General features: G+C 49.2%; 1 protein-coding gene and 2 non-coding genes across 3 annotated transcripts in view; all 3 read left to right on the top strand.

Annotated features, from left to right (window-relative positions):
- The first annotated feature begins 416 nt into the window (after positions 1-416).
- LOC118076292 (lysosomal acid glucosylceramidase) overlaps positions 417-11,011 on the top strand; it is a 30,237-nt gene continuing 19,642 nt past the window's right edge. The window contains exons 1-3 of the mRNA XM_035098941.2: positions 417-547; positions 9,510-9,614; positions 10,476-10,667. Coding sequence (XP_034954832.1) covers positions 9,557-9,614; positions 10,476-10,667 — 250 coding nt within the window. The 5' untranslated portion in view covers positions 417-547; positions 9,510-9,556. The remainder of the gene's footprint in view (positions 548-9,509; positions 9,615-10,475; positions 10,668-11,011) is intronic.
- Positions 5,937-6,127, top strand: LOC118076615 (U2 spliceosomal RNA). The gene has a single exon (XR_004691523.2). It is a non-coding gene; the product is annotated as a U2 spliceosomal RNA (small nuclear RNA).
- On the top strand, positions 7,244-7,434 carry LOC118076614 (U2 spliceosomal RNA). The gene has a single exon (XR_004691522.1). It is a non-coding gene; the product is annotated as a U2 spliceosomal RNA (small nuclear RNA).

The raw sequence follows: 11,011 nt of genomic DNA, 5'->3' as shown, positions 1-11,011 counted from the left end.
TCTTCCCGACAGTGCAAGTGGGCAAAATTCCACCTATGCACTTTCCTTTATAAAATCCCCACTAGAGAAAACTGGAAATCGAAGGAGACCAGTCTATCCCTGGTGAGTCAGGAAAACCCCGCAGTTCCACTGGCGAGTTTCCAGCCTTGCAGGTGTCTCAGCTTTGAATTCAAAAGCAGGGCTCTACCCTGAAAATTTGGGCTTTTTCTCTGCCTAAGACTTGGAATGAGCAGGTCTGTGTGTGGCCCTGCGGCGAGACAGAACTCCTGCTTCCACAACTCAGAGAAAGCGCTTGCGACATCCAGGCCCCAATTCCCAGAGAAATTGCAGATCCAAAAGTGGGGAACAGGGAACCAGCTTTTCGTCAGGAGTGGATTTTCCTGTTGAGCCAGAAAGCCGGGATCCCTCCCACTGCTGCTTGGCAGATCCACCAGCCAGTTCCTCTCAGGTGTTTCAGGATCCCGGGGAGCCAAGCAAGGGACTGGGTTCTGGAAGCATCGAGGACCGAACCAGGGGTCTCTGTCTCACATCTGTGGCAGATAAACAGGTGAGCCGGGTCAGGGGTTGTCGCAGGGAGTAGGGGACAGGGCATGGAAGGAGATGGGGTTGTGACAGGCCTGTGAAGCACGCACATTCCATCTTTCCCACATGGGAGAGAGAGCTGCTCTTGAATTTCTTTCCCCAGCGAAGAAAGGTCACCGCATCTGGGGTTTTTGAGCTTGAGAGAAAAAGCAAATAAGGCTTCGTCTCCTCTCCCACTTGTTCCATGCCTAGAAAGCATGAATCCGAGCCGTTTCCCCCTTGCCGCACTCCTTTCCCAGGGAAAACCCACTCGTAGCTCGGAGCAATGTCAGTCAGGAGAAAATCCAAACTGAGCACTAAAGAGCGTATTCCCCCAGGAAACGGGGGGCGGGAAGAGAAATGGGACCTAAGGAAATGTGGATGAACTCTTAAGATCTTAAGAGGTGACGCAGCAGAAGGCGCATGCTTTTACTGCTTCTTTTAATTTTTTTCCAATTAAGCCACGGAACTCCCTCTCACAGGAGAAAGGGATGGCTTCCAACTTGGAATGGATTAACGGAGGCGGATTAGCAGAGGCCGAGGCTATTGGTGGCTACTAAGCTCTTTGACTATGATCCACCTCCACAGTCAGAGGCAGTAACATGGGCGTAGGCAGGGGGGCAGGAGGGGGCAGTTGCCCCCCCTAGAAGCAGGGCCGCTGGCCAGCCTGCCCCGCCGCCGCCCGGTGCCGTCTCCCTTCTCCCTGGCTGGCTGTGGGGCGGGTGGAGGGAAAGCCCCAGAGCCACGCAAAGGGTTTAGCTGGCTTTCCCTCTGCCCGCCTCACAGCCAGCCAGGGAGAAGGGAGACGTCCCTTCTAGCCGGCTGGCTGTGGGGCGGGTGGAGGGAAAGTCAGCCAAACGCTTTGCGCGGCTCTGGGGCTATCCCTCCACCCGCCCCACAGCCAGCCGGCTAGAAGGGACGTCTCCCTTCTCCCTTGCTGGCTGTGGGGCGGGTGGAGGGAAAGCCAGCTTTCCCTCTACCCGCCCCCGCGATCGCTGAGGGGGAGGAGGGGGTCGGAACAGCCCGATTTCGGGCTGATCCTGGTGCCCCCTCACCCCTGCTGACCGCGGAGGGGGAGGAGGGGGGAGGAGCAGCCCGATTTCGGGCTGATCCTGGTGCCCCCTCACCCCTGAATGACCATGGCTTTCCTTGCCCCACTGTGGCCCCTCCCCCTGTGCCTTGTCCCCGCCCCTTGTCCCTTGCCCCCCCCCCCAATTTTGATCCTGGCTACGTCCCTGGGCAGTAAAGCTTCTGAATATCAGTTTCTTGAAAATACAGGAGGGGAGAGTTGCTGTTGCCCTCACGTCCTGCTTGTGGGATTCTCGTTGGGGCGAGTGGTGGGGGATGAGTGCTCAGACCCCTGGGTTCCTCCTCTCACTCAGGGCTCCGTCTTCTCCCCCATGCTTTTAAACATCTATATCGGGGTGGCCAACTCCCAAGAGACTGTGATCTACTCACAGAGTTAAAAACTGGCAGTGATCTACCCCCATTTTTGGGGTTCAGGTCAAACTTGTTGAGTTTTTTCAGGGAGGAGGTAAAATGTTGAGCTTTTTTTAGGGGAGTCGCAGTTCTTCAGCTTCTTTGGGGGGAGCCGATGATCTACCACAGACGTCCAGTGATCTACCGGTAGATCACGATCTACCTTTTGGACATGTCTGATCGATATGAAGCCGCTGGGAGAGATCATCAGGGGGTTTGGGCTGGGTGTTCCTCAGTATGCGGATGATACCCAGATCTACCTCTCTTTTAAATCAGAACCAGTGAAGGCGGTGAAGGTCCTGTGTGAGTGTCTGGAGGCAGTTGGAGGATGGATTGAAGCTGGATCCTGACAAGACAGATGTACTGTTTTTTTGGGGGGGCAGGGGGCAGGCTGGTGTGGATTGCTCCCTGGTCCTGAATGGGGCAACTGTACCCCTAAAGGACCAGGTGTGCCGCCTGGGAGTCATTTTGGACTCACAGCTGTCCATAGAGGGACAGGTCAATTCTGTATCCAGGGCAGCTGTTTACCAGCTCCATCTGATACGCAGGCTGAGACCCTACCTGCCCATATAACACCAGTCTCGAAAGACCTACATTGGCTCCTAGTACGTTTCCAAGCACAATTCAAAGTGTTGGTGCTGGCCTTTAAAGCCCTAAATGGCCTCAGCCCAGGATACCTGAAGGAGCGTCTCCATCCCCATCATTCAGTACACAGGTTCAGCTCCGAGGGCCTTCTGCCGGTTCCCATCCTGCGTGAAGTGAGGTTACAGGGAATCAGGCAGAGGCCCTTCTCAGTGGTGGCGCCCACCCTGTGGAATACCCTCCCAGCAGATGTCAAGGAAATAAACAACTATCTGACTTTTAGAAGACATCCGAAGGCAGCCCTGTTTAGGGAAGTTTTTAATGACTGATGTTTTAATGTATTTTTAATATTCTGTTGGGAGCCACCCAGAGTGGCTGGGGAAACCCAGGCAGATGGGCAGGGTAGAAATAAATTATTATTGTTATTGTTATTATTGTTATTATTATATTGTGAAAGCAATGAGCTGAGCTGGGTGGGCTATTGGTCTGGGTGGGCTGTTCTTTTGTTCTCCAGAGACATCTTCTTCTGCCGGTGATGGCTAAATGGAACTTCCATGTTCAGAGGCAATCTACCTCTGAATAACCATATGATGGGGGGCAAAAAAATATGATCTTCTGATGTTGTCTGTGCCTTTTCTCGAACCCGTGGCCAGGGGTGGTGTCACAAAAAGCAACGCTGCCTTGCTCCGTTTCCCTGGTGCTGCCGGAAAAGCGTGTGCTGATTGCATCCGCACAAAGTCAACAGTGTTGACTTTGGTCCTGAGATTGTAAGCTTAGTGAGGCAGGGACCTGTTCTCTTAATTCATTTTGTAACCTTTATACATTGCTCGATTGTAATGAAACCGCAAAGCAATTACGTACTAGCACCTCCAAGGAGCCTCTCCTTATAAGTGGCTACTTTGGAAAGATGAGCCGCTATAGAGCCGATCAGGGAAATACCTTTTTTTTTTGGCAGCTTCTCCACAACCTTCCGAGGGCCACTTGCCAGCGGCGGGAGGGGCCAGAGACAAAAGTGGGAGGTTTTTATATTTGTGCAATAGGCTAGCTTTTTCACACTTACACATCCCTCTATCCAGAGGCTCTGAGTTCTGTGCAGCATGCGGGGGGGGGGGGTCATTGAATGCGCATGACACGTGGCGCCCAGATGGGTGGGATATTAATATTAATAATTATTATTATTATAGCACTTTCCCATAGTTACTCTGATCCTGCTTTGAACCCCATACCCTCCAATATTTCTCTGATAAAAATAGGGACATCCTATTCCAGACTTCCTCAAACTCGGCCCTCCAGATGTTTTGAGACTACAATTCCCATCATCCCTGACCACTGGTCCTGGTAGCTAGGGATCATAGGAGTTGTAGGCCAAAAACATCTGGGGGGGCGAGGTTGAGGAAGCCTGTCCTATTCCATTATTATTATTATTATTATTATTATTATTATTATTATTATTATTATTATTTTCATACCCCGCCCACTCTGGGTGGCTTCCAACATTTACAAAAACAGAAATAAACATTAAAAAGTGAGAAACTTCTCTATACAGGGCTGCCTTCAGATGTCTTCTAAAGGTTGTATTATCTCCTTGGCTCGGGGGTCGCATAACTCCATACCCTCCAATATTTCTCTGATGAAAATAGGGAGAAGCGGGACATTCTAGGATCAAATCAGAAACCGGGAAGGCTTCTGTAAATCCAGGACCGTCCCTGGGAAATAGGGGCACAAGGTGCAGCGATTGCCTCTGGCGGCAGGTACCACCAGGGCAGCAGATCCTGATGTTGCTCATAGAATCATAGAGTTGGAAGAGACCACAAGGGCCATCCAGTCCAACCCCCTGCCAAGCAGGAAACACCATCAAAGCATTCTTGACATAGGCCTGTCAAGCCTCTGCTTAAAGACCTCCAATGAAGGAGACTCCACCACACTCCTTGGTAGCAAATTCCACTGCCCAACAGCTCTTACTGTCAGGATGTTCTTCCTAATGTTTAGGTGGAATCTTCTTTCTTGTAGTTTGATCTTTCTTCCCTGCTTGCTCCTGATGCAGATCTTCGCTGGTGGGGAAGGAGGCTGGTTTTTTGGGGGGGGGGTGTGTGTGTTATTTTTGGGCTCCACCTCAGGTGGCAAATCGTCTTGGGCCAGCCCTGTTGACACCTGCAGACTGCCTGGGGAAAATATTCTCCCAGCCACCCTCTCCCTCCCATCCTCCTACGCCAGCCACACCTTAGGGCCTCTCTGGCTCATCCCAACAGACACAGGCGTGTTTGTTTTTGTCTAATGCTGTAGTAACTTGCCCTCTAGTCGGGGCCGCTGCCATCTTATTTCAAATGGTCCTGCTCCTCTGCCTTTTAATTAAGGAAGCGAGGCTCTTCCTCATCACTTCGGTTTATGGGCTCTGATGTCTGTCGGATAAGAACTGGTGAAGAGGCTCAGGTCACATGCTGGCCACATCTGATTTGCACCCCTTCTTACCAAAAAAAGAAAAAAAATGCACCCCTTACCAAAAAGAAAAAAGAAAAAAGAAAGAAAGGAAAAGGATGGGCACCATACATTTGAATTATATCGTTTCCCCTTCCTTGCAAAGAATCATGAGAAGCGAAGTTTATACCCCACAGAGCTCCATTTCCTAGCACCCTCAACAAACTTCAGCTCTCAGGATTCTCTGGGGGAAATCATGTGTTTTAACGTGCTTTAGGTGGACCCTGTGTGCAGCCACACACTGCTGCACATCAGGCTCAAGGTGGTTTCCCTGATCCAAGCAGAGAAATGCCTTTAACCCAGTTTCCTGTTTCCAACAGGGGACAACCAAAATGCCTCTGGAAAACAAATGCTGAATGCCATCATGCTATGCTGATTCTCTCTCTCTTTCTCTCTCTTTTAAAAAAGCATTTTTCCTTGCTAATGTGCATGAATGTTAAAGGGAACACGAGTATTCAGCTTAAAAGGAACAAGGAGCCGTCAAATTGAAACGTTCGGGACCTCTGCTGGCAAGCAGTGAGTTAACAGTTACGCAGCACGCGATGGTCAAAAGGGGTGGGTTTATGCAAATATCACACCAATGGCCATCGAGCCGACCTGACAGACGGCTGAGAAATGGATAAAATCAACAGAATCCACTATTTTTGAGATTAAACTGCCCATCAAAAGGCTGGTGCTTTGGGCAACCGAAGCAGAAACGTTGCCCGAGCAGGTTTTGTGGAACTGGAAACGGTGCTGATTCCGTGGGGGCGGTGAGCGCTTTGCAGTACCAGATGCCCCCCCCGACAGCTCAAAAGGCATCGGGAAAGGAGACCCGCGAAATTTTTTATGTGCTTGGTATCGCTTCTCGGCCTTTTGGCTAAGATCAAGTGTAGTATCTGTTCTTATCAGTTTAATATCTGATATGTCCTCTATTTGAGGACTATATATTAAATGGATTTTTGGAGCTGGGAGATGGAATAGGGGCTTGCTCCGTCCACTCCATGCATCGACCTGGTATTGCAGTACCTCCAGGAACGGCGCACCTCCCTTCGGGGGGAATGTTACTGGTGCAAAAAACAGAATTGACTTTATGGCTGTAGTTCTACTGTTTGGAAAAATCACATGTTATACAGTATACAGTCTCTTCTCCCCCCCCCCTCCAAGCTTGCATTTCCACCGTCAAAAAGGTAAAGGGACCCCTGACCATTAGGTCCAGTCGTGATGACCGACTCTGGGGAAAGCATTGAGGAGTAGGGGTGAAGGATGCCTAAGTAGCACTGCTATATTTTCAGTTGAAAATGCACAGTTTAGGATGGCGATCTTAACATGAAATATTCTGCTATCTTTCTTCCTGTGGCCCACATTTTGTCCACTAAGAAATACACTTTGCCCCTCTGGGCTCCCTCCATGGGTGTAGGCGGGGGGTGGGGAGCTGCCCCCCTCAAATCAAGCAAATAAATAAGAATACTTAACTAACTGACCAATTGCATTACAGATAACTCAGTTCTGCTCCCCCCCCCAAATAAAGCCTGCCCCCATCTAAAATAAATCCTAGCTGCGTACATGGCTCCTCCCACTCGATTTTTTTTCTGGTGATGCCGCTGGTTCTAATCAACCAGACTCTGATGACAAAGTTACAAAGTTACAGATACATTTTCTCCAGCCCTTACATTTCTTTACAGCATTACTGTACAATGTTTTACAGGAAACATTTGCCCTGCAAGGACCCCTTTGCTAATAGGCGTCAGCACGGATGTGTCTTATGCACAGCTGTGTTTTTGCAGGATGCTCTCGAAGGAGCAGGAACTTATCTAAGGGAAACTTTTGGGACCTCTGCTGGCAGGCAGCGAGTTAAATTATGCAGCACCTGGGCGATTGAATGGGCGGGTTTATGTAGATTTAGCACCAATGGCCATCGAGCAACCAGGCAGACGGCTGAGAAATTGACAAGGTGGATGGAATACACTATTTTTGAGATTAAACTGTCTATCAAGAGGCAGCTGAGTTGGACAACAGAAGCAGAAACGTTGCCGAAGCATGTTTTGTGGAATTGGAAACGGTGCTGAGTCCAATGAGGCGGTGAGCGCTTTGCAACACCACTTGCCCTCCGACAGCTCAAAAACCGTCCGGAAAGCGGTCCTGCGTAACTTTTGTTGTGCTTGGTATCGCTTCTCGGCCTTTTGGCTAAGATCAAGTGTAGTATCTGTTCTTATCAGTTTAATATCTGATATGTCCTCTATTTGAGGACTATATATTAAATGGATTTTTGGAGCTGGGAGATGGAATAGGGGCTTGCTCCGTCCACTCCATGCATCGACCTGGTATTGCAGTACCTCCAGGAACGGTGCACCTCCCTTTGGGGGGAATATTACTGGTGCAAAAAAACAGATCAAGACAAAGCTAGTCTTTTTGCAAGATTGTATAGTGCAGGGGTCTGCAACCTGTGGCTCCGGAGCCGCATGTGGCTCTTTTACACCTTTGCTGCGGCAAGGTGACGTTAGCAGCCTGGGGAGCGTGGTCGGCCCCCTCCCTGCATCAGCCCCTCCACGCCGCATTTCTGCAGCCAATAGGCTCACGGGGGCAGGGGCAGAGGTTTTCTTTTTTTTAAAACGGGCGCGCTTCTTCCCGCCCAGCAGCAGAAAAGGCTTGCGGGCTCGGAGCGCGTGTTTTGCTGCTGCTGCTCCTGGCTGCGGCCTGCCTGTGGCCTCCTGCCGGCCTGGTCAGGAGATTGAGGTAGATGTATTAATCAATGGGTTGATTCAATTTGAGGAAATTTTATAAGTTCACTTGATGGGAGCAACACACATGAAACCATATAGGTGTCCTAATAAGGGAGTCAGAGTTTTGCCCATTCCCAGTAATCAAGGCAGCCCAAACTCAAAGTTATTTTTATAATGACGAGGATGACATTGGGCCCTCATTATTAATTATTATTTACATCAGGCACTGATTATGATTTATGGTACACTGGGGCCCTGATTAATTTTCTATGGCATTTTGGGGCATTGATTATTGGGCATAGCAAATTTTGCTATGGGGCCCTCTGATTTCTAATTACGTCCCTGTTTTGCGGCTCCCAGTTTATTTTTTTTCTTCGGAAACGGGTACAAGTGGCTCTTTTTGTCTTAAAGGTTGCAGACCCCTGGTATAGTGGAAGTATGTCCCATCCACTAATACGCAAACTCATTCCGTTGCTCTTGCCAAGCGCGTCAAACTGCAAAACGGCCGCTGCTCTAGTTCGCCAGAAGCGGCTTAGTCATGCTGGCCACATGACCCAGAAAAACTGTCTGCAAACAAATGTCGGCTCCCTTGGCCAGTAAAGCAAGATGAGCGCCGCAACCCCAGAGTCGTCCGCAACTGGACTTAATGGTCAAGGGTCCCTTTACCTTTACCACTTTCCAAAACAACAGGAGAAGCAAACCACATCCGTCCTTCCAAATCCACACTTGGCTCAATTTTGCAGCACAGCTCTCTAACCAATGTTCACAAAAATGAATCAGTCCCTAAAAATGAGTATGTTGTTTCAAATGATACACAGGTGCATTATATATACAGTATTAGGAGAAACTGCTTGCAGAAATATCAAAAGTCACTAAAATGTGTGTGTGTGTGTGTGTGGACTAAACTGCTGTTGAATTTTCATGAGGGTTTTAAGAAAAGAAAATTGCCCAGTTGCTGCCGGAGTGAGGAGAACCAAAATTGAGATGGATAAAATGAGAAAAAGAAATAGATGGATCCTGCTGTCCATCCTCACAAGGGAAGTGTGCAGCTGACTAAAGGCATCTGGTCCAGCCCCTCGATTGGCTCTGCCCCATCTCCCAGATCTTGATCTGCCAGTCATGCGGAAGGAATTTGAGTGCATTTAAAGGCAAACCTCCCTCTTTTGCCTTTCCTGAAACCAGTAGTGGGTAGACGAAACATAAAAACACCTTTCAAATCCCCCACCACCTCTGCATTTTGCAATGCACTTTTCCAGCCCAGTCACATTCATCAAAATGCATACATTAGGATAAAATGTACATAAAAATGCATATAATTGCAAAAACCATGTACCCAAATGCACTATATTAGGGGACCTGGTTTGGAAGCAGTACATTAGGAAATAAATTTTTTGGCATAGAATCATGAAAAATGCCCGCTAAAACGCTGATTAATTCTCATGAGGTCTCTCCCCCCCCCTTTAAGTAATCACAAACTGATGAGGAAATGTGGAGAACAGAACTTGAGACTGGAAAAATGAGGTGGGCAGACACTGAAATGGATGAAGCCACCTGACTCTTTGCACTGCACTTTGCACATGCCCATGGAAGTCTTGTTGGTGAAAACACAGCTGCAGGCAGAGCTGGCTAGCCATGAGGTTATCAAGGATGAGCCTTGAAATCATGACTGAACACGCCCCCCCTTCCCTCTCCCCTTTATTTTTGTTTCAGGACCATCTTTCCCGGCAGCAACATTTACTGCATCTGGCTGTGAAACCATGTGGAAAGGGGCTGTTGTTTGCTTCCTGCTTCTCCAGCTGACGGTTGCTGTGGCAGGTGAGTGACATTCGACTGAAGGTACAAACAAGCCTGGCCTTACCAACCAAGAGACTTGCCTCCAGAAGATGTGCCAATGACCTCCCTCTGCCCCGTTTGAGGTCTAAGTAGAGCAGCCACATACAGAGGCAGTCTACCTGTGGTGACGAAAGGTGTTGCTCAGTCATTGTAGAGCTGGATGGCAAAGGGGGGCTTTCCGATGGAGGCTGAATATTGCAGAAGCAAGATGGGTCATTGGCTACCGGGCTGTCTTATTAACAAAAAAGATCAACTCCCCCCCCCCGGCTTCCCAGAAAGGATGAATTGGGAGTAATCGGGGAGGGAGGGAGGATGTGGGCACTTTGTGGGCCCTGCAAAGAATTGCGGGTATGAGGAGCACTGATCATCCCACAATGAACACCCTTCTAGAAGCACTTTTGGTTCTGCAAATATAATCCAAGGCTCAGCCACCATTGGCCATTCTTTAGCTTTCTAACTATACCAGCTCTCTGTGCTTGCCATCACTTCACCCCTGCACCACCCACTCTCCCACAGCCCAATGAGGTGGCCCAGATGTTTCCTCCTATCAGGGAAAAGCCATTCCTATTCCTGTTATGGTTGTCCCTCTGACACTTGCCTGGACCACTGCCTCTTGTCATGCTGTAGTTCATAGCGCCACCTGTCTGTGGTCAGGCAAACTGCAGTGTGATGACATGCTTACATTTTTATTATATGTATAGAAATAAATTGCAATTGTTCTAGAGCATACAGCTTTGTGTGGCTACTGATTCGGCAAAGCTTTCCTGCTGAGAGAAGGCCTCCTCTCGCTTCCCAGAAATGGAACAACAACAAAAATCCAGATTTTCCTTTCGTTTCCCCCAGGAGGCCGTCCATGCTCTGCCAGGAATTTTGGGCATGGCTCATTGGTGTGTGAATGTGGGGCTTCCTACTGTGACACCTTGGAGCCTGTCTCCCTCCTTCCTCTGGGTTCCTACGTCAAGTATGAAAGCAACAAAGCTGGGTCGCGTGTGGAGCGCAGTGAAGGAGTCCTGCACGGTGACCCTCCAGGAAAAGGTGGGTTTGTCTACTTTTTTTTAGATCTACCTCCAAGGAGACTCCCTCTCTCTCCCTGTATCCTAATCTTTCTCCAAGAAGATTACACTTACACACCATTTTACGCTTACACTCCAATTTATCCTCACAATGAGACCCTGTGAGGTAGGCTGGACTGAGATGTGGTGGCTGGAGAAGGGAAGGTTACATAGCTGCCAAGTCTCCCGTATTCCCCGGGAAACCCCCGTTTTTCCAGCCGTTTTAAAAAACCCCGTAAATCCCCCGGATTCTTACCGGCCCAGGGAGGCTCCTTCTGTGCATGTCTAGAGTCTCTGGACATGCGCAGAAGCGATTTCTGGCGCTCT

The sequence above is a fragment of the Zootoca vivipara genome, chromosome 17 (genome assembly GCF_963506605.1).
Source record: "Zootoca vivipara chromosome 17, rZooViv1.1, whole genome shotgun sequence".
Classification (NCBI taxonomy): Eukaryota; Metazoa; Chordata; class Lepidosauria; order Squamata; family Lacertidae; genus Zootoca; species Zootoca vivipara.
This window is presented reverse-complemented; position numbering and strand designations above follow the sequence as displayed.